A 19,903-nucleotide genomic window follows, 5' to 3' on the forward strand; every position below is an offset into this window, starting at 1 on the left:
ACTTAAACCTTGAAATAATGAAAGTAACAGTGGGGAAAGCTTGGTGTTTTAAATGCTTTGGAGGTTTTTCATAACCATTTTTTGAATGGTTATGAAATTTCAGTTCAATTTCAGTTCTGGGTCCATTTCAACTAAGAAATTCTTAGGCTTCAACAATAAAATAAATAATCTAAATTTTTGCCTTATGAATAGTTGTGTAAAATGTTTTTATGAATAGTAAAATTTGAAGATTTGGTATATATGTTCTTCATTTTTTAAAAATGTCAGTCGAGATTATTGCTCATTCATAAAATGTGTCCTGACTCTTAGAAACCCTTGCTATGTTTGCTATGTACATAGATAGATTGGCTATAGCATAATAGATTTTCCGCCTAAAAACCTTAAATCTTTCTCATACTTTCCGATAATAAAATCTTTTGCTTAAATGTATTATTTTATCATAGTTTTCACATATTTGAGAAATACAACTAAAAAGACCAAAAGAGAAATTACTGCACATACGAAAAACTTGTCTTATCTTACTGTAAAGTACACAAATCAAGCTCTCTAGCCAACATGTGGCACAAACATGAGAATAAATAATAAAAAGAGAGTAATTAGTAGAGAGGCAAAAAGGAGAGACACACTATTTTCACACACTGATCACACTGATAGAATCCATTGCTGACAAAGATTTGTCTTTTTTCTGAAATGTGGTCCATGTTGAAATACTCATCTATAATTTATAATTAAGTGATATATTCTGCAACCAAAATTATTGTTGCTTTTGGACTTATTTTTTAGTTTGGAGTTATTTGCAGTGTGACTTAGTTTCTCCATACCTCCTTTCATCATTGTTAATGTTAAAAAACTGATTTCAGTCTGGAAATTGGTTTGTGTTTTGTTTTATTCTAGGTCTTGGCACCTATTATACCTTGCATATGTATTATTGCTCATCTGCATAAAAGGCTACATTCTGTTAATAGGAAATGGCATTTACTGGTAAAATATTGTTTCTTTAAAAACAAACAAACCTGAATTAGTTTATATTTAGAGAAACAATCCAGAATGAAAATACTTGTTCTTACAACTAGGGGCAGTAAGGAAAACTGAAAAGTCATGTCAGCAGGGCAGATTGTATTTATGTTTGTCTCTTATTTACAGAATAAACATTTCTTATACTTACTAAAGTGTGATTGTCGTTAAAAAGATTTTGACATTCAAAAACAGGTCACTGGGAGTTTTTCCAATTTTCTTCCTTCAAAATCATTGAGTGATTTTATGTTACATACTAGACATAGATGAGGTACAGAATAGTCAGAGGTGAATATAACAAAGTCCCTGCCTTCCAACTCAAGTTTGATTAGGGTAGAGGACAGAAAGACAAGTAAACAAATGATTACATGGTAAGTGCAGTGTAGTAGACACAGTTTGCATAGTGCTATTTACAGAGAAGGAGGCAGTGAAGAATTCACAAAGGAAGTATTAAAGAAGCTTTTTTTTTTTTAATGTTTATTTATTTATTTTGAAAGAGAGAGAGAGCATGCGGAGGAGGGGCAGAGAGAGAGAGAATCCCAATCAGGCTTTGTGCTGTCAGCACAGAGCCAGCGGATGCAGGGCTTAATCTCACATACCCTGGGATCATGACCTGAGCCAAAATCAAGAGTCAGGCACTCAACCAACTGAGCCCCCCAGGTGCCCCCAAAGAAGCTTTTGAGTGTACTCATTAGAAAAGACTCCATGCAGTAGGAACCACATCTCCAAAGGCATGAAGAAAGCTTTCACCAAAACGGTTACCACGAAACTTTTGGTTTTAACTGGTATAGTGTTGGCACAGTTGTCATGCTTCAGATGAGGTGAGCATCCTGGTTTTTACTGGCTTTTACAGTTTCTCCTAATTTTTCCTATTTTCTCAACTCTTAATTTGAAATTAAAGGAAATGCCATAAGCTGGTAATTCATACACACAGTCTTCTTGGGGAGAGTGGTATAATTTGTCTTTTAAAAGTAAATCATACCTGCATTTTGAATAATTTGCAGTTGTTTAGTAAGATGTGGGAACAAGTACATCACACCTTTTTAATCCAAAGGGAATAAATGAAGATTGTTAAAATATCTGATCAGATTACTACTATTAGAACTACTCTTTGGGCGAACATTAGGATTTTAATCTATTTTCTTACTGCTACTACAAATGTTAATATAAGTCATATTTAAAAGAGGTTGTTTGTATACTAATAGTGATGAAGGAGGGTAGTCTTAGTATGGAAAAATGAAATGCAGAAATTAAAAGGTCTATATAACTCTATACCATCTCCACCCCTAACTTCAGTGAGACTTGCTAAAAGAAAACATTTACTGGTTTATGTTTTATTTACATTTTCACTTGTTTTTGTTTTTGTTTTTTATTAAGGATAGGTGAAAAGACTTGTAAGGACCATAGGGGAAAATGAATGTCTACAAAAGCATATATAATCCATAAATGGGAAAATGGGCTCCTGGAATAAGCAAGATTTAATTATTAATGAAAAGCACCACTTTGAAAGAATTTTTGAAGTCTTAAATCAGGTCATGGATACCAGAATCAATCAGTCTCTCTTTTTTCCTTCCTTTTTAAAAAATTTTAAGAACACTAGTACAGCACTAGTTCAAGAATGAAATAGTCCAACAAGAATGTAAGTTGACATTTTTACAAAGTCCTACATTACTAATAATGGCTTCCCTATCGATTTTTTAAAAACTTTTTTTTCTTTTTTTTTTCTAATATATATGTTCCTCCAGTGCAGGACTTGATAATAAACACATATTGAGGAATTTTATAGAAGTACAGTTACTGATAAATTAAATATCTTATCATAATAAATGCATTTTCTTCAAGGATAAGAGAAGTGAGCATGGGCATATGTATATTTTTTTGTTTTGTTTTTTGTTTTCTTCCTAACTCCCTTGGTTTATTGGAAAGAACCAAACCTGTTTCTACTGCTACTCTGTCTTCTACTTATTTCCTTTACTCTATACAGGTGAGTTTATAAAACAAAAACGATAGACTACTAAACTCTTCTCACTTCTTGGGCACAACAATGTAGAGCTAGAAATGGCTATATTAGGTATTAATGCCTAACTTTCAGTTTTCATTTTAGTTTTCCTGAAGCTGCAGAAGAAATAAATATATAAGATAAACTGGACTTAAAGTTTCATGTTTATATTTTATTTACTTTAATAGGGGTGTAGTAATATTCCCTCAGTTTTTTGTTATTTTTCTAACATAAATTTATTTTATAGAGATCATCCTATTTTTTTTAATGGTAGAGATAAAATTTCAAATATGGTATTCATGTAAGCTTATAATTCTTTACTATTGAAATAAAAAAAAAATAGGTCTTTTCAGTGTTGTTTGTATAAACCCACATTACTATTTTTTCCCCTTAATTTACTATGATTGATGTTTTACTTGTTTGTTCCACATTATTGGAATGTGAGAGTTTATATGGGGATTCAGGGAGTTTGTAAACTATGTTTTGCTTACAGTTTTGAATATTTTGTTCATTTTATAATAAATAATTCTAGGTTATGAATCTTACTCTAAATTGAAGGTTTTTGTAATTTTACTATTGAGTAATTGATATTGATAGCTTTTTAGGTTTTCCTTGAATGTGGAGAAGAATGGACCTGTTATAAATTGTATTTTTGATTGGAGGCCATGATTTTAAATCCAAGGCCTTTCCTTGTGTCTAAAACCATATGCTGCTGTATTTAATCTATGGCTTTTATGCAAAAGTTCCAACCTTAAAAAATTTTTTTTTCTTATTCAGAAGCTAATTATCACACCTGATAACAGAATTGGAACCACTAAAAATTTATAACTTTCAGGAAATTTTATTGTTCTTTGAAGACAATATAACTAATATAACCTATCATCAATTGGTTGATGGTTAAATAAAGCTCTCCCAAGAATCTTTCATATCTTTGTACATCCTTTTTTCTTAAATATGTTTAGATATAAATTTTATATATTAACAAAAACTTAAAAATAATTTACTTATCTGACAAGATTCAAAACTTAGTATATAGTATATATATAATGTGTTTAAAACAAATTAATCACATCAGAGTTTTGCCTTATTGACCGCAGTTACTAAAACTACAATGATATATCAAAAATGAGGTCTTGCCTCTTACATTTTTTTTCTTTTTCATGTTTTAAGCAGTCTGGACCAAAAGGAAAGGTAAGCTTAATATTGATGAAATTAGAGCATGGATATAACAGTAAGATACCAGATTATTTATATGCTTTGAAGAATATCCATTGAGTTCATCATTAAAGTTTATTTATTATTTTAATAAAAGGAAATATTGATGATAGAACATGATATTTGACTTTGGTGGCTAGTGTTTCACCATAATTCTCAATATGGTTATATATATATATTGATAGGACTACTTTACTTTTACTGATATACTTTTGTTTTTATACTTTACTAGATAGAGTTGAGGGGGAAGTGGAATTAGAATGCCTGAAATGTAGAGTTAAAACTCTAAACATCAATGTATGCCTATTTTGACCCAAAACAATTTTATGATTGCTGATTGTTCACCTTGTAATAACATTGGCAGGCACATGTCCTTTAGCAGAAGTGTTGAATGATGTAAATAACTTCAAAATAATTTTTTAAGAATGCACAGTTGTTTAATTACATAATTTTAACTCTATAGTTTCTTTAAAGGTGTATAGAAAGTAAAGAGGACAACTTGTATTATTTTATAAAATGCATATATTCCCCCTTACTGAACACCACAGTTCTGAATTATAAAGATGATCCTGTCAACAAAAAATTTAGTCATATTTTATAATTCTGAAATACTTCACAATTCTTACATGTTTTAGGTGAATGGATTGTGCAGATATTTTAATCTACTGGGGAAGAAAAATTATTTTCTCATTATGTTTATTTTTCTCTTTGAATGAAGCATTATTTTCTGTCAGATATAGATGGGTCATTATATCTTTAAAATTTTTAACTCATAAGTGCTACATATTTTTTGGAAATCCATTAGTAAGATTTTTAAAATATAATTGCTAAAGAATATACATTAACTCTTTATACAGTCATAAACAAAACAGACTCATTTTATGTAAATACTTTCCTGTATGCTATAGTAGATAAAATGTAAGTACTCTAATATTCTCACAATAATATAAAGATCTTAAATTATTCTGTTTTTCACAATAACTTTGTAGGGCTTATGCTGATTTTTTGTACGGTTTTGGCTTATGCATATTTCTGTAGTGGAAATTTATTCATTGATACATTCAGCAAATATTTTCAATGACTTTATGTGCCAGGCACTATTCTAGGGGCAGACAGAAATCCCTACCCTCTTGGAATAATACTGGAACGGGAGTCAGAAGATGTGGAATTAAGTAACCAGCAGTATCAGTAGGCACATAACTTACTGTAAAATGAGGATAATAATATTTGCCCGATTTTAAGGAGATTTGTGAGGAACAAGTGAGATAATGATTTAAAACTGACTAAACTGTAAAATTTGAAATTTCTTTAAGTAATAGATGATGGAAAAAAAAAGTAATCTTGACATTCTGTCAGTCTCTTGTACTAAAATTACTGCCAGGGATTAGATACGAAGCAGCTACTCTTTATAAAAAACTTGTAATGGATATACCTGAGTGCTTTATTCAGCAGCATAGTTATCTTTAGGTTGAATTTAGCCCATTAATCTTTGGATCCTTATCTAAAATTATTTTGTGTTTATCTTTGTTGGAGATCAGCTGAGAACTTTTGCGACAGTACATTTTACTTTGTGAATTCTTTTCACATAAGCCTTTTTGTTCCCTTCATGTGAACACTATGCTACATCTTCTTTCTGATCTTTAAAGAGTACTAGAAGGTCCTTTATCTTTATCCCTCAACACATGAGACACTATAGATTTTTGAACTAAATTATTTATAAGAGAATGGTTTAATAAACAAAAAATAGATACTTGTGGAAAGTAAGTCTTTTCCAGGCTTTTTTTCATTTGTGTACTGAGCACAGTGAGGTGTGCTTTGAGTTTGAAACTAAGCTGGAATAAATAATAAATAGCAGTATTAATATCTAGAGCTTGAAAAACTTCAAAAAATTGCTGCCATTTTGTTGTTGTTGTTGTTGTAGGTGACTTTGACAACTTGAATGACTCGACTTCCTTTCTGACTCATGGACAGATAGGTTCTAAATACAGTATATTTGTTAGCACCAGTAACCTAGACTATTTAATCTGGTATTAGAACTGGTTTTTCCTTCCTAGGTAAAGAATCTGTTGGCCCATTATGAAACTGAAGCATGCAGTGATTTTCCAATTTAAAATTTTTAAAAATACTTATTATTTATTAGTGTAAAAAGTATGTGGATATTGTAGAGAATTTTGAAGTATCAATAAAGTACAAAGATGAATAGAATACATTGAAAGAACATAGGTAAAATACTAGAAATGTTTGCATAAAGAGTATGTTTGAAAGATAAGTATTATAGAGATTTTATAATTTTCTGAAGGCTCTCAAAATAGAAAATTATATTATTAGGATCCTGATGCATTTCTTTTTCAATGTTTTTTTTCTGTGTGCTTTTTAATATATGCATTTCACCTAAATGCATCGTAACATTTTTCACTTTTATTTATTCATAAGCTTTTATTTATTAATTCATTAAAAATTTTTTTTTAACGTTTATTCATTTTTTGAGATAGAGAACACGAGCAGGGGAGGGGCAGAGAGAGGGGGAGACACAGAATCCAAAGCAGGCTTCATCCAGGCTTTGAGCTGCAGCACAGAGTCCAAAATGGGGCTTGAACTCACAAACTGTGAGATCATGACCTGAGCTGAAGTCAGACACTTAACTGACTGAGCCACCCAGGGGTGCTTAAGTTGACTTTTAAAAATGATTTTTAATGAATGCATAATAGGTTATCTTGCAGGTATTCATAATTTATTTACTCATTACTTCATGACTTTTATATATGACACATTCAAGTACAACTTTGGGTGTAAATTTCTAAATGATTCTCTTAAGATAAATTCTCTGTGAAAGGATTCTTTGGACTAGGTTACACATATTTTTAATGCTCTTGATAAGTGCTATTAAATTGTTGAGAGAGGTGGTACCAATTTATTATAGTATTATAAATTGCTGTCTAAAGATATCTGAAAATAAAATTGTATTTAGATGATACTGTCTTCCTTATAAGAGTCATCTGAAACTTTAGAAATAATAAAGTTGAGCAAGATGGTAGGCTACAAGACTAATAGTATTAATAGTTTCCTTCATTCAACTCTGATCAATTGGAGTATATATTGGAGAGACCAAAATTTTATTTACAGCAACAATTAAATATCCAGTAATAAAGTTAATAGTTATAAAGCCTTTATAAATGTATCTAAAGATATACTCGAGACCTCTATTACATTCTTTATTGGTTTACTCCTTAAATGCAATTTTAGACAAAATCTCAGTGACTTTGTTGTCATTTTAAGAAATTTGACCAGTTAATGCTCAAGTTCGTTTAGGAGAGTAAATATTTGAGAACAGCAATAGACTTTTTGTTTTTAAAGAATAAATGGAGGAAGAGAAGAATGATTTGTCTTTCCACATAAAATGTATTGAAAAGAAAACAGTGATTGAATATGGAAACTCTAGAAGACTAAGAAGAAGGAGAATAAACAGTCTAGAGTCTGGGTATATTGTTTCCAACCAAGATGTCCAGTCAATAAATATAAACAAATTTGCAGTGTCTTTTTTTTGTTTGCTTGTTTATTAGAGAGAGTCAGAGTCCCAAGCAGGCTCCACGCTCAGCACAGAACCTCATGCAGGGCTTGATCCCATGACCATGACATGAGATCATGACCTGAGCTGAAATCAAGAATTGGTTGCTTAACTGACTGAGTCACCCAGGCGCCCCTGCAAGTGTCCTTAAATGCCTGAATTATGATATTTGCACCTTGGGTGAAAAATTAGTATTTTGGATTTTTGCATGGTGGCTAGTAGTGGCTCAGTTTTTACCAACACAACCATTCTTTATACAGTTATTTTATACAGTTATTAACCTGATAAATGGACTCCTGACTGCATACAGCCTTTTAGATATACACGTTTATTCATTCCAAATATTTATCAAGTGCTTGCTATGTTCTAGCCATAAGGATATAGTGATGAACAAAAAGGACAAGATCCCTGCATTCCTGTGGTTTACAAATTTTATGGGCAAAGACTAATAATGAACAAGTAAAACATGAAATAATAAGTTCTATGTAAAGAGTATAATTGAGTGATGTTACAGAGAGAGACAATATGGTTTCTTTAGATTGCATGTTCAGAGAAACTTAGGAAGCTAACATTTTAAGCAAGGACTAAATGAAGAGTCAGCATGCCATGATCACAGAGATAGCTTTTCCAAATAGGGAAGAGAAGGTGCTAAGATAGTTTTACAAGAATGAGTTTGGTGTGTTCAAGGAAAAGAAAGAATGACCACTATTTCTGGAGTTTGGGGAGCAAAGGAGAAAATGTTATGTGGGTTTGGCAAGGTCAGCTAGGACCTAGGTCTTAAAAGGCTTTGTAAGGTGATCTGAAAAGTTTTTTTTTTTTTTAAGTTTGTTTGTTTGTTTGTTTATTTATTTATTTATTTATTTATTTATTTATTTTGAGAGCAGGAGCGAGAGCGACAGAGAGAGGGAGAGAGGGAGAGAGAATGAATCCCAAGCAGGCTCCACACTGTCAGCATGGAGCCTGATGCAGGGCTTGAACTCACGAACCTTGAGATCATGACCTGAGCCAAAATCAAGAGTCAGACGCTTAACTGACTGAGCCACCCAGGCACCCCTTTGAGAGTTTTTTTTTTTTAATGTTTATTTATTTTTAGAGAGAGTGTGTGCATGTGTGCACGTGCACCAGAGGGGCGGAGAGAGAGAATCCCAAGGAGACTCCTGTGCTGCCAAGTGCAAGCCCAATGCAGGATGCAGTCTCATGACCTGCACAAGATCATGACCTAAGCCAAAATGAGAGTTGGACGCTTAACTAACTGAGCCACCCAGGTGCCCCAATCTTTGAGAGTTTTTAAAAAACAATCTTTTGTATATGATTTATAATTTGGTACAATAAACAACTTCAGTGGAATTTAATTAAGAGTAAGCATGTTCTACTTTCCAAATATCAATGTGCTGCAAAGGAAAATCAATGTAGTCTATGACTACATATTCAAAACTATCTCAGCAAAATGTTGGGAGTTGAGGAGGTAGAAAAGTAGAAATAAAAGGAATCTGAAGGCCTTTTTCTGGGAGAATTGGGAGGGGTAGAAGTAACAGGATTTTAAAGACCTCATCTCATTAGGGATGCAATAGAACATCTTGCTTGAATAAATGTTTGGAATCTTGATAACGTGTTAACAGAAATATGTAATTGGAATAAAGGTTGAGAGAGGAAAGGTAACTATTTGTTAAATTAATTAGGGAGGGAAAACAAATGAATAGTAATTATGCAAACCAGTAAAAATAGGGGAAAAGAGGAAACTGAAATATATACAAATATTAAAAAATGATAGGTAATAAAGATGAAAGGAAAACGTGAAATCTGTCAGTTGTTCCAGTAATTGTGATCAGGTTGAATATATTTAATAGCAGACAAATTGGTTGGATTAAACCCAGTTATACTATGTCGTTTCTAAGAATCAGACATAAACTAACAATCTATAAGGTAAAGGGTATTTAGAGTCACAAAAGGTGAAAACAGCATGAGTTAATTTTAATAACAAGATGGAATTAGGAATTAGAAGTACTAAATAGGAAAGGCACCTGTGTGACTCAATCAGATAAACGTCTGACTCTTGATCTTGGCTCAGGTCATGATCTCACAGTTCGTGAGTTCATTCCCTGTGTCAGGCTCCACACTGACAGTGCAGAGCCTGCTTGGGATTCTCTCTCTCCGTGCCCACCCCCCCAAACTAGATAGATAGCGCGCATGCGCGCGCTCTCTCTCTCTCTCTCTCTTTCTCTCTCTTTCTCTCTCTTTCTCTCTTTCTCTCTCCCTCTCCCTCTCCCTCCCTCTCTCAAAATAAATAAAATAAACTTTTTTTTTTAGAAGAAGTATGAAAAAGGAAAAAGCATGTTTTGTAACAGGCATAGTCTATAAAAGTATAACAACTTAACATATAAAATGTCCCTAAATATTTAAAATGCAGGAAGTTCTTAGTGTATAGCTGTGGGAGATTTTTAGTACATCTCAGAAAATTACACCAATTTATGAGTTTAACATGAGTTTGGAATAATGAATTTTAACACTTGAATATGAATACATTTATTTCATAGAAATGTAAATCTTATAGATCAGTTAGAGCAATGAAAAGATTAATAAAATGAGCTATAATTAAAACCAAGCAAAAACCAAGACAAAAACTCAGCACCTAGATCCTGGTTTCTAATACCACTCTCTAAGAAAAAGAACATGGAGAAATGGCTGATTTTAGGGATGGGGTAGGGAAAATACAAAGTGAGTGTGGAGTGTCCTGTATTGTTAAAAACCAAGCAAGTACTCAAAAAACAAAAGGGTATTTGCTTCAACAGCACATATACTAAAATTGTAACATTAAAGAGAAGATTTTCAAGGCCCTTTGTAAAAAGATGACCTGTGGATTATGAAGCATTCTATATGTCTGTAAATTTTACATTACATGTATTTTATCAGAATTTAAAAAAAGAACTGACATCACATCAAGCAAGTGGACAAAGGAGCCAACTGAAAGCACTCCCAAAGACCAAAACTAAAACAATTGGATTATAATCTGAAGTATAAAATAAATACCCATATATCTTATTGATAAAAATTGGTTGAATAAATGAATCATTTATTTACTCAAATTATCCTGGGGTTTTACAAGCTATTTAAAATGAATTGAAGGAAATGGACAGTTGTTTACTATAGAATTCCAAATAATTTGCGTAGATATTCCACTCTTCAGGAAGTGGGGTTTATCTACCCTCATCCCTTTTGTGGGCTGGCCTGACTGATTTGTTTATTTCCAAACAGAGTGTTGAAAGGGAAAAATAGTAAAATAGTAACTCTAGAATGGAGAAATCTGGCAACCACTACCTTAGATAAATGATCAAGGTTAACATCACCAGTGATAAATCGTATTGATATTATGTACTTCCTGATGTGATGTGATGAGAGGGGCACTTCAGCTCTGCAGTAACCTTCCCCCTAAATTCATAACGTTGGTCTAATCATTAGAAAAACATCAGAGTGACCAAGGTTGAGGGGCCTTGACAGTTCTAAAGTGCCACGGTCATGAAAGATCATGTAAGACTGAGAAACAGAGGAGCCTAAAAGAGACATGACAATTAAATGAGGTGGATCCGGGAACAAAAAGATATTTGTGGAATAGCTGGTGAAATTCAGGTAAAATTTAGCACTTAGTTATAGTAGTGTACCAGTGTTGATTTCTTTTTTTGATGTATGTATGATGATGCTGAAGGTGTTAACTTTAGGAGAAGCTGGGTGAGGAATATAATTCTGAATTGTCTTTAACTCATGTAAATCTAAAATTATTCCAAAATTAAATTTATTTTAAAAACCTTTCAGAGCTGAGGCCTATCTAACCTCTAATAAAGCAAAGCATTTTGATGTTATTTCAGTATTTCTGTACAGAAGAAAAAAAGCTTTCCAGTTGTTTTTGCAGGTTGTAAAATGTTGAGTTCATGAGGTGGGTTGTTGTTTTTTTTTTTTTAACCATACAAACAGAAACCCTCCCAAGCAAAAAAATCCTCCCACCTTGTAGATATCAGATGACAAAGAAGCTTCTGTGCTTCTGCTTGGTTTGAGGGAAAGAAATATCCACTGGTAAATTAAATCCTAGACTTGAGCTTCATACTGGCTTGGAGTTTGAAATGTTAGTATCTGTAGAGCGATAGCACCCTCAAACCAAGAAATTAGTATAAAATTTGGTTTTTGATCACCTAACAATTTTTTAAAAACTAAAAATTAAAGAACACAAGATAGTTTATGGCTAGAAAGTTTCTAAAAATTTTCTTGTCAAAGTAATGCTACTTTTGTCCTGAAATCCTTGTATTGTTATATTAAACTTTACGGTATGCTTTTATTTCTGAAATTTATTTATACACTATTTAAAAGAAAAATTAGTTTCCCCTGTTTATATAAGGAAACATGGAGCAAATATTCAATACATTATGGCTATTAAGATCTGGGAATTTTGGTAAATACACAGACGAGTTTATTAACATTACAATACATGATAAAGTCATGGATATTATATGATGTATTCTGTGTGGTGTTTGTTCCTCATTAGCAAGGCATAGTTCAGTGCACCGTGTCAGATTGCAAAAAACATGGTGCCTTCAGTGCAGCATTTTCACCAACCCCTGCACATGTATGATTGGTTGTCTCAGATGATTTATGTCAGTTATTACTGAGTAAACCTGTGTTTATAGCATACCCCGGAATAAGTCATCAAACAGGTTCAAAGTAACAAAATCTAAAATATCTATTTTCAGATTTTGTGCCCATTCTCTGTCAAATAATTATTTTCTGTATTGATAATCCTTAGTATTTAAGAATGTATACTATTTGTGTTATTCACTATTTTACCATAATAGTATCATTGTATTTTGCTTTAGATTCATTGCCTCTGTTGCATTTTAAAGTTGATATCTTTATTTTTCCAAGCAAATAATTATAAAAATTAAAGATTAAAAGAATGAATTATCTGCTTTAAAGATAAGACTATATTATATTCCCTTTAGTGTGAAAGTGTATGAACTATAAAACCATGAGTTTTGTTTTAAGTTTAATAAAATTAGCTAAAAACCTATCTTCTTCATAGTGCTAGTACTACTACTATCTCTAAGGCAAATTCTTATCTTCACAACTTACGTCCTCATGAATCTAAAATTTTCTCAGGGTAGACATTGCCCCGTTGTACAAAAATGCAGCTCAAAAATGAAAATTCCATTACTTATCAATATTGATGCAATTTCCAGATTTCAGATTCTGGCATTGCTATTCAATAGTTATGTGAATATAGGCAAGTTAATTAACTTTATTGTGCCTCCATCTCCTCTATAAAGTGCTAATAATAGTATATACTTCGTAAGGTAATTGTGAAGATTCAAGTACTTGATAGATATAAAGCACTTAGAACAGTACCTGGCACATGATGCTCACTATCTGCTAACTCACATTACAAACACACTACTATCCTTACTCTTTACTGTTTTCTTCTTGTGTCATTTTCTTATCTTCTTTTTAATTTAGGTCCTTTGACTTTTATAACATAAGAATATAAAATTCTTTTAGAAAAATTTCTTTAGAATTTTAATTTACTTAATTATATTACTCCGATAGGTATTGATCACCACTGTGAATGAATTTACAAATAATAGAATAGCCTCTTTTATTTTTAATTCCCTGGTTAAGTAAAATGGGAATATGTTAGAAGTTTTTATTTAGGGTGAGTAAGTAGATATTGTAGTTCCCAGGCTTATTGCACTTTTTGTAAATCTTTAATGCTTTTATCCCACAACTACCTTTAGGTTTTTGGCTTTACCCCCAAATTAGTGTGTATTTGGATTTATGTGGTATTTTAGGATCTTTATTTTCTGAGGATTATGTTCAAAATCCTGAAAATTGATTGTATATAAAGTGACAGTGTAATTTGATATATTTTTTCAAGTATAATTATATCTCCATAATATAGTGTAAGAATAAAATACTTGTTTCATATTGCTGGTTTGGGACATAACATTTTTTGTACTGTTTTTCAAATTGTCCTCAAAGCCAATATCCTAATCATCATTTATTCCTCTAGTTGTTGATTTGTTTTTAATTACTTAGAAACATTTACAGCAAAATTGGGCAAATTGGGCATTTTAAAAAAAAATTTTTTTAACGTTTTATTTATTTTTGAGACAGGGAGAGACAGAGCATGAACAGGGGAGGGTCAGAGAGAGGGAGACACAGAATCCGAAACAGGCTCCAGGCTCTGAGCTGTCAGCACAGAGCCCGATGCGGGGCTCGAACTCACGGACCGCGACATCATGACCTGAGCTGAAGTCGGCTGCTTAACCGACTGAGCCACCCAGGCGCCCCAAATTGTACATTATTAAATAGCGGATTTTTTTAATTCAAAAAATGTGTGACAATGAAGTATTACATGCTCTTGTTTTTAATGTGTTTTATAAATTGTGATGGCAGTTTCAAAAGAAAACTAAAGTTTTGTACATTGAGGGAATAAATATATAACTTTGGTGACTACTTTGAAAGAACAATAATAACTTGGATTCATTTATTAAATATTTGTATGAAAGTTTGCAGTGGGGTCTGATGGATTAAGAGTCCATCTAAAATGTAGTCTAAAATGTAGTCACTGTTCTTAAAGATCTTACAATTTAGTAGGGTTTAGCATATTTGTATCATGTAGTTTTATTATTTTATAGTATTTTTTTATACGGCAAGGAAGCTGTGGTTTGCCTTTTTTGGGGGGGGTTACTTTTAATAAACACATTGTAAGTGATTCCTCACCTTTTTGTTCTGAAAATATATTTTTCTGTTAGAATAATCTTTGTAAATTTCCTTTTTTAGGAAAGAATATCCACCTCATGTCCAAAAATTTGAAAATAATTCTGTAAGGTTGAGTCGGCCTCAAGGTGTCGGTAAGTGTACAGTTTTATTTATTAACACCTGTGAAGGGTTTTGAATAGTTGTATGAAAGAAAGGTAGAAATAGAGATATGACACTGGTTTTAGAATATTCCCAAGTATAATAGAAATACATAGAAAAGCATTTTTTGAACTGATTTGAAGTTTTACTTACCTGTGACCTAACATTTTCGGGGAATAGTTACATACTGAAGAGATTACAGTTTGAAATCTTTTTTTTAATTAGGATTTGCACTAAATTCAGGATCCACATATTAACTGTAGATGGATTATAGCTTCAAAATTATGTTTGGGTGAACTATATTATAATCTTGTATAATGTAGTTTTCTTGCTTTAAATGGTTATGGTCCTAAAATTTAGAACATACTAGGCAACCACTGAATTTTAAAGAGACCATACCTGATACAATTATGTTAATAATAGATGTGGAGAAAAAAAGTTGTGGGTAGAAATTTTTGTTTTTATTGACATAATCTATTAATATACAAATATTAGTGCAAAAATAAAGGCAAATAACATTTACAGAAAATGTTTCACCATCAAATTGATTTTCGTTATCTAGAATAGTGATTTTTTAAAAACATATATATTTTTTAATGTTTAGTTTTGAGAGAGAGAGAGAGAGAGAGCGAGAAAGAGCGAGAGATAACGACAGAGAGGGAAGGAGGGAGGGAGGGGCAGAAAGAGGGGGACAGAGGATTTGAAGCAGACTCTATGCTGACAGCAAAGAGCCCGATGCAGGGTTTTATGTCACTAAGCATGAGATCATTACATGAGCCAAAGTCAGACTCTTAACCGACTGAGCCACCCAGGCACCCCTAGAATATTGAGTCTTAATCTGTGAGTTTGTCCCAGTCCTTTACTTGCTTAAACCATAGCACTGCTTGTTCTTATCCAAAATCTAATTGATTTAAACAACTGGGTTTTCCTGATAGCTAAGAGTTTGGTTTTTTTTTGTTTTTTTTTGTTTTTTTTTTTAATTTTTTTTTTTCAGCGTTTATTTATTTTTGGGACAGAGAGAGACAGAGCATGAATGGGGGAGGGGCAGAGAGAGAGGGAGACACAGAATCGGAAACAGGCTCCAGGCTCTGAGCCATCAGCCCAGAGCCTGACGCGGGGCTCGAACTCACAGACCGTGAGATCGTGACCTGGCTGAAGTCGGACGCTCAACCGACTGCGCCACCCAGGCGCCCCAAGAGTTTGTTTTTTAAAGCATCTATATTCTTTTCTACTCTTGAGTGGAAATCTTTTGTTTATTGAACATGGCCCTATTTTATAAAGAGAATATCCCAAACTCCTATTCATCCTTTTTTTTTTTTTTAAGTTTATTTATTTATTTATTTTTTTTTTTTTTTAACTTTTTTTTTTTTAATTTTTTTTTTTTTCCAACGTTTATTTATTTTTGGGACAGAGAGAGACAGAGCATGAACGGGGGAGGGGCAGAGAGAGAGGGAGACACAGAATCGGAAACAGGCTCCAGGCTCTGAGCCATCAGCCCAGAGCCTGACGCGGGGCTCGAACTCACGGACCGCAAGATCGTGACCTGGCTGAAGTCGGACGCTCAACCGACTGCGCCACCCAGGCGCCCCTTATTTATTTATTTTGAGGGAGAGAGAGAGAGCATGAGCATGTGTACAAACATGAGCAGAGGAGGAGCAGAGAGAGGGGCAAAGAGAGGGAGGAGGAAGAATGCCAAGAAGTCTCCATACTGTTAGTGCAGACCTAACACGGGACTCAACCCCATGAACCATGAGATCATGGTCTGGGCTGAAATCAAGAGTTGGACACTCAACCAACTGAGCCACCCAGGCACCCCTCTTCATCCTTTATTAATAACTTTGTAGTTATTATGAACGTGAATTACTGTACTTGGCACTACCTAGTTATGCTCATTAAGTTTAGTAATAATTGACTACCCTTTTCAACATTTATTCTGTTATACCTTAAGTCTTTATTGAACTCTTACTAAGTACTGGATTCTGAGTTAAATGCTTTGTATTCATTATTTACTTTTGTTCTAGCTCCTTATCCAAGATCCTTTAAGCTAAATTTAACTTAACCTACATTGGATACAGAGGAAACTGAAGCACAGAAGGATTAGATAACTTACTCATGGACACAGAGCTGGTATTGCAATCTAGGCCTAGATGATGCCAAAGCTCATGCTTGAAACCACTGTGCTTTACCGTTTTCTTGCTGGATCAGAAAGTAAGTTATTTCTGATCCTCAGAAAACTGCACAATAGGTGTTATAATTCCCATTGCACAAATGCATTTTGGTAAGTTAAGTGATTTGTCCCATTCATATGGTTTTAGATACAAATCAGCCCCAGGTTTGTTGCAAATAATTTTTAAAGTTTTGATAACATTCATTTTATGGATAAGAAATAATCCTTAAAAATTTTTTTTAATTTTGAAATAATTTTAGACTTACAGAAAAATTGTAAAAATAGTACATAGTATCCATTTATCCTTTACCTAGCTTCCCCTAATGTTAACATCTTACAGTCACAATAGTACATTTATCAAAACTATGAAATTGGCATTGGTGGCTCAGTCGGTTGAGCATCCAACTCTTAATTTTGGCTCAGGTCAGGATCTCACAGTTTGTAGGTTCCAGCCCCGTGTTGAATCCCTGCTTGAGATTCTCTTTCTCTCTCTGCGCCTCTCCTCACTTTTTCTCTCTCTCGAAATAAACTTTTAAAAAATATTAAAGATAAATCTTGATTTTATTTTATATTGAAAATCAGTCATGGTGGCAGCTACACGATAGAGAAGACAACTGTTTTTCTAGTTTGAACGACTGTAAAAATAGTTTAAAAAGCCAATACATAACCAGAGTAACAATAGTTGTTTATGTTCTGTCCCTCTTCTTGGGACATATATCTGCTTCTATTATGAAAATTATCAAACATACGGAACAGTTGACTTTTATGGTGAATACACATATTTCTACCACATGGCTTCTACAGTTAACACTTTTCTCTGGTGCTTTATTATATCCATTTGTACATGAATTCATTTTTTTATGCATGTTAAATTGTAGATATCAGTACACTTTACTCCTTCCTAAACCTTTCAGCACTTCTATCATTAGAGGTCAATATTTGCTCATAGTTCTCTTTTTATTAAAAAGTTACATACATTGAAATGCACAAATCTTAAGCGTACAATTGAATAAATTTTAATAAGTACACAAACTTTTCCAACGCAAACCCCTGGGAAGACAGCACAGATAGTATCATCAAAATTTCCTCATATTTTTTCTCAGTCCTCATTCCTGCCCCCTCAAAGGTAACCATTGTTCTTATTTTTCCCTGCATAAATTAATTTTGCTTATTCTGGGACTTCATATTAGTGGAATAAAACATTATGTACTCTTTTATGTAAGACTTTTTTCGTTCAAGATAATTTGTTTTGAGATTGATCTATGTTACTACATGCATTAGTATTTTTTCCTTTTTAGTATTCCATTGTATGATGTACCAGTTTGTTTATCCATTTGCCTGATGGTAGATTATGGGTGGTTTCCACTTTATGACTACTATGAATAAAGCTACCATGAACATTTTTTTTTTTTAATGGAGGACCTTGTGTTTTTGTTTTTTTTTTTTTAATTAGATTAAAAATTTATTCTGTATGTTCAACCAGCTAGTCATTTTTACTTGTAATAGCTTCCATATTCTGACCTTTCTGCTTAGCTGGAAATAGTGTGGTATATTAAAAAGATGTTGAGGTGGAGAATCCAATAAGAAATATTCTAATCTTGATGTTCCTACTATTTGGTCTTAGGTGAACATTCTGTTTTCTTCACTTGTATAGAAACTGCTTTTTGTATACAATGAGTCTAACAAAGTAATTTAATCTTTATAGGAATACTCACTAAACCTCGGATGCTCTAGACTGGAGTAGCTTCTCTGTAACCTCTGGTGTTAGTTCTTAGGAGCAGTTTTCAGTTCCTCTCTTTGCCTAGAGGCCAAGTCTTTATGTTTCTAGATCTTCGAGTGAATGAGTATCTCTGTGTGACAAAGTTAAGACATTTTCAAAGATGATGTAGTAACAGCATTTCTTCCTTTCACTCATGTAATTTCATCTTTTTAAAGTATGTCATATGGTTTTAACTTCTGCTGTGTGATTCATTAATCCATTAAACATCTTTTGAGCCCTTAGCTTGTACAGTTTCTAGACACTAGGAAAACATGTGGCCAAAACGTTATTTTCTGCTCTTTCAAAGCTGACAATATAATGGGAAGAAACAGATCAGTACAAATAATAACAGTAAAATACAATTAGGTGCTAATAGAAATACAGATTAAATGCTATGGAAGCTCCAAGGATTGTTTATTTATGCTTAGTGTGGGGCAGAGGCAGCTTCTTAGCAAAGAATGGTTTGAATTTACTTAAATGGGGAGGGCTTTACTTGTGAAGAGAACAGTAATATGTAGAGCATGATAGGACATACACCCTGGAGAAATGAACCTCTTTGAGGAGCAGTTTGTTTGGAAGACTGGAACATCAACACAAACTTTTGCTTGCAAAGAGATAGGGTTCTGAATTTTTTCCTTAGCTACTAGAATCATTGAAAGATATTAAACATTAGAATGTAGTCATATTTTTTGTTAGATCACTTTGGCAGTAATGAGGAAGGATTCACTTGGAGTGAGGGAAATCAATTTAGGCCAAGAGTTAAGTATCTGAAATATACTGGCAGTGGTGTTGGAGAGGAAGTAATGAATTTAAGAGCTGTTAGAATTCCCTTGAATGTGAGGAAGGGAGGCACAAGGAGAAGTCAGCTATTATTTAGATTTCCAGCTTTCTTGTCCAGGAAAGTAAAGTGTTTGAACTGTACAAATGCTGGAAAGGTAGAATTCACCTAGTGCAACTCTGTGATTACAGTAACAAGAATAATTGTATAGACTTCTTTTTTTTTTTTTAATGTTTGTTTATTTTTGAGAGAGGGACAGAGTATGAGCAGGAGGAGGGCAGAGAGAGAGAGGGAGACACAGAATCCGAAACAAGCTCTAAGCTCTGAGCTGTCAGTACAGAGCCTGATGTGGGGCTTGAACTCATGACCGTGAGACCATGACCTGAGCCAAAGTCGAACATATAACCGACTGAGCCATCAGGCGTCCAAATTGTGTAGGCTTCTTAAGACAATATCGTATTTCAGACTCAGAAATATTACATAATATTGATTTGTATGTGTAGGTA

The 19,903-nt window shown here is 33.0% G+C and overlaps 1 protein-coding gene and 1 non-coding gene across 8 annotated transcripts in view; both read left to right on the forward strand.

Annotated features, from left to right (window-relative positions):
- SENP6 (SUMO specific peptidase 6) overlaps positions 1-19,903 on the forward strand; it is a 116,923-nt gene that overhangs the window by 35,452 nt on the left and 61,568 nt on the right. For 5 of the 7 annotated variants that reach the window (XM_086707257.1, XM_086707260.1, XM_086707263.1 and 2 more), the window contains 2 exons: positions 4,184-4,204; positions 14,616-14,686. In XM_086707257.1, the coding sequence (XP_086563383.1) occupies positions 4,184-4,204; positions 14,616-14,686 (92 nt within the window). The remainder of the gene's footprint in view (positions 1-4,183; positions 4,205-14,615; positions 14,687-19,903) is intronic. The other 2 variants (XM_086707258.1, XM_086707259.1) reach the window with 2 other exon arrangements.
- LOC112862992 (U6 spliceosomal RNA) lies at positions 10,567-10,673 on the forward strand. Its single transcript, XR_003223837.2, has one exon. It is a non-coding gene; the product is annotated as a U6 spliceosomal RNA (small nuclear RNA).

Source organism: Puma concolor, chromosome B2 (assembly GCF_028749965.1).
Source record: "Puma concolor isolate L17-30 chromosome B2, mPumCon1.1.hap2, whole genome shotgun sequence".
Lineage (NCBI taxonomy): Eukaryota > Metazoa > Chordata > Mammalia > Carnivora > Felidae > Puma > Puma concolor.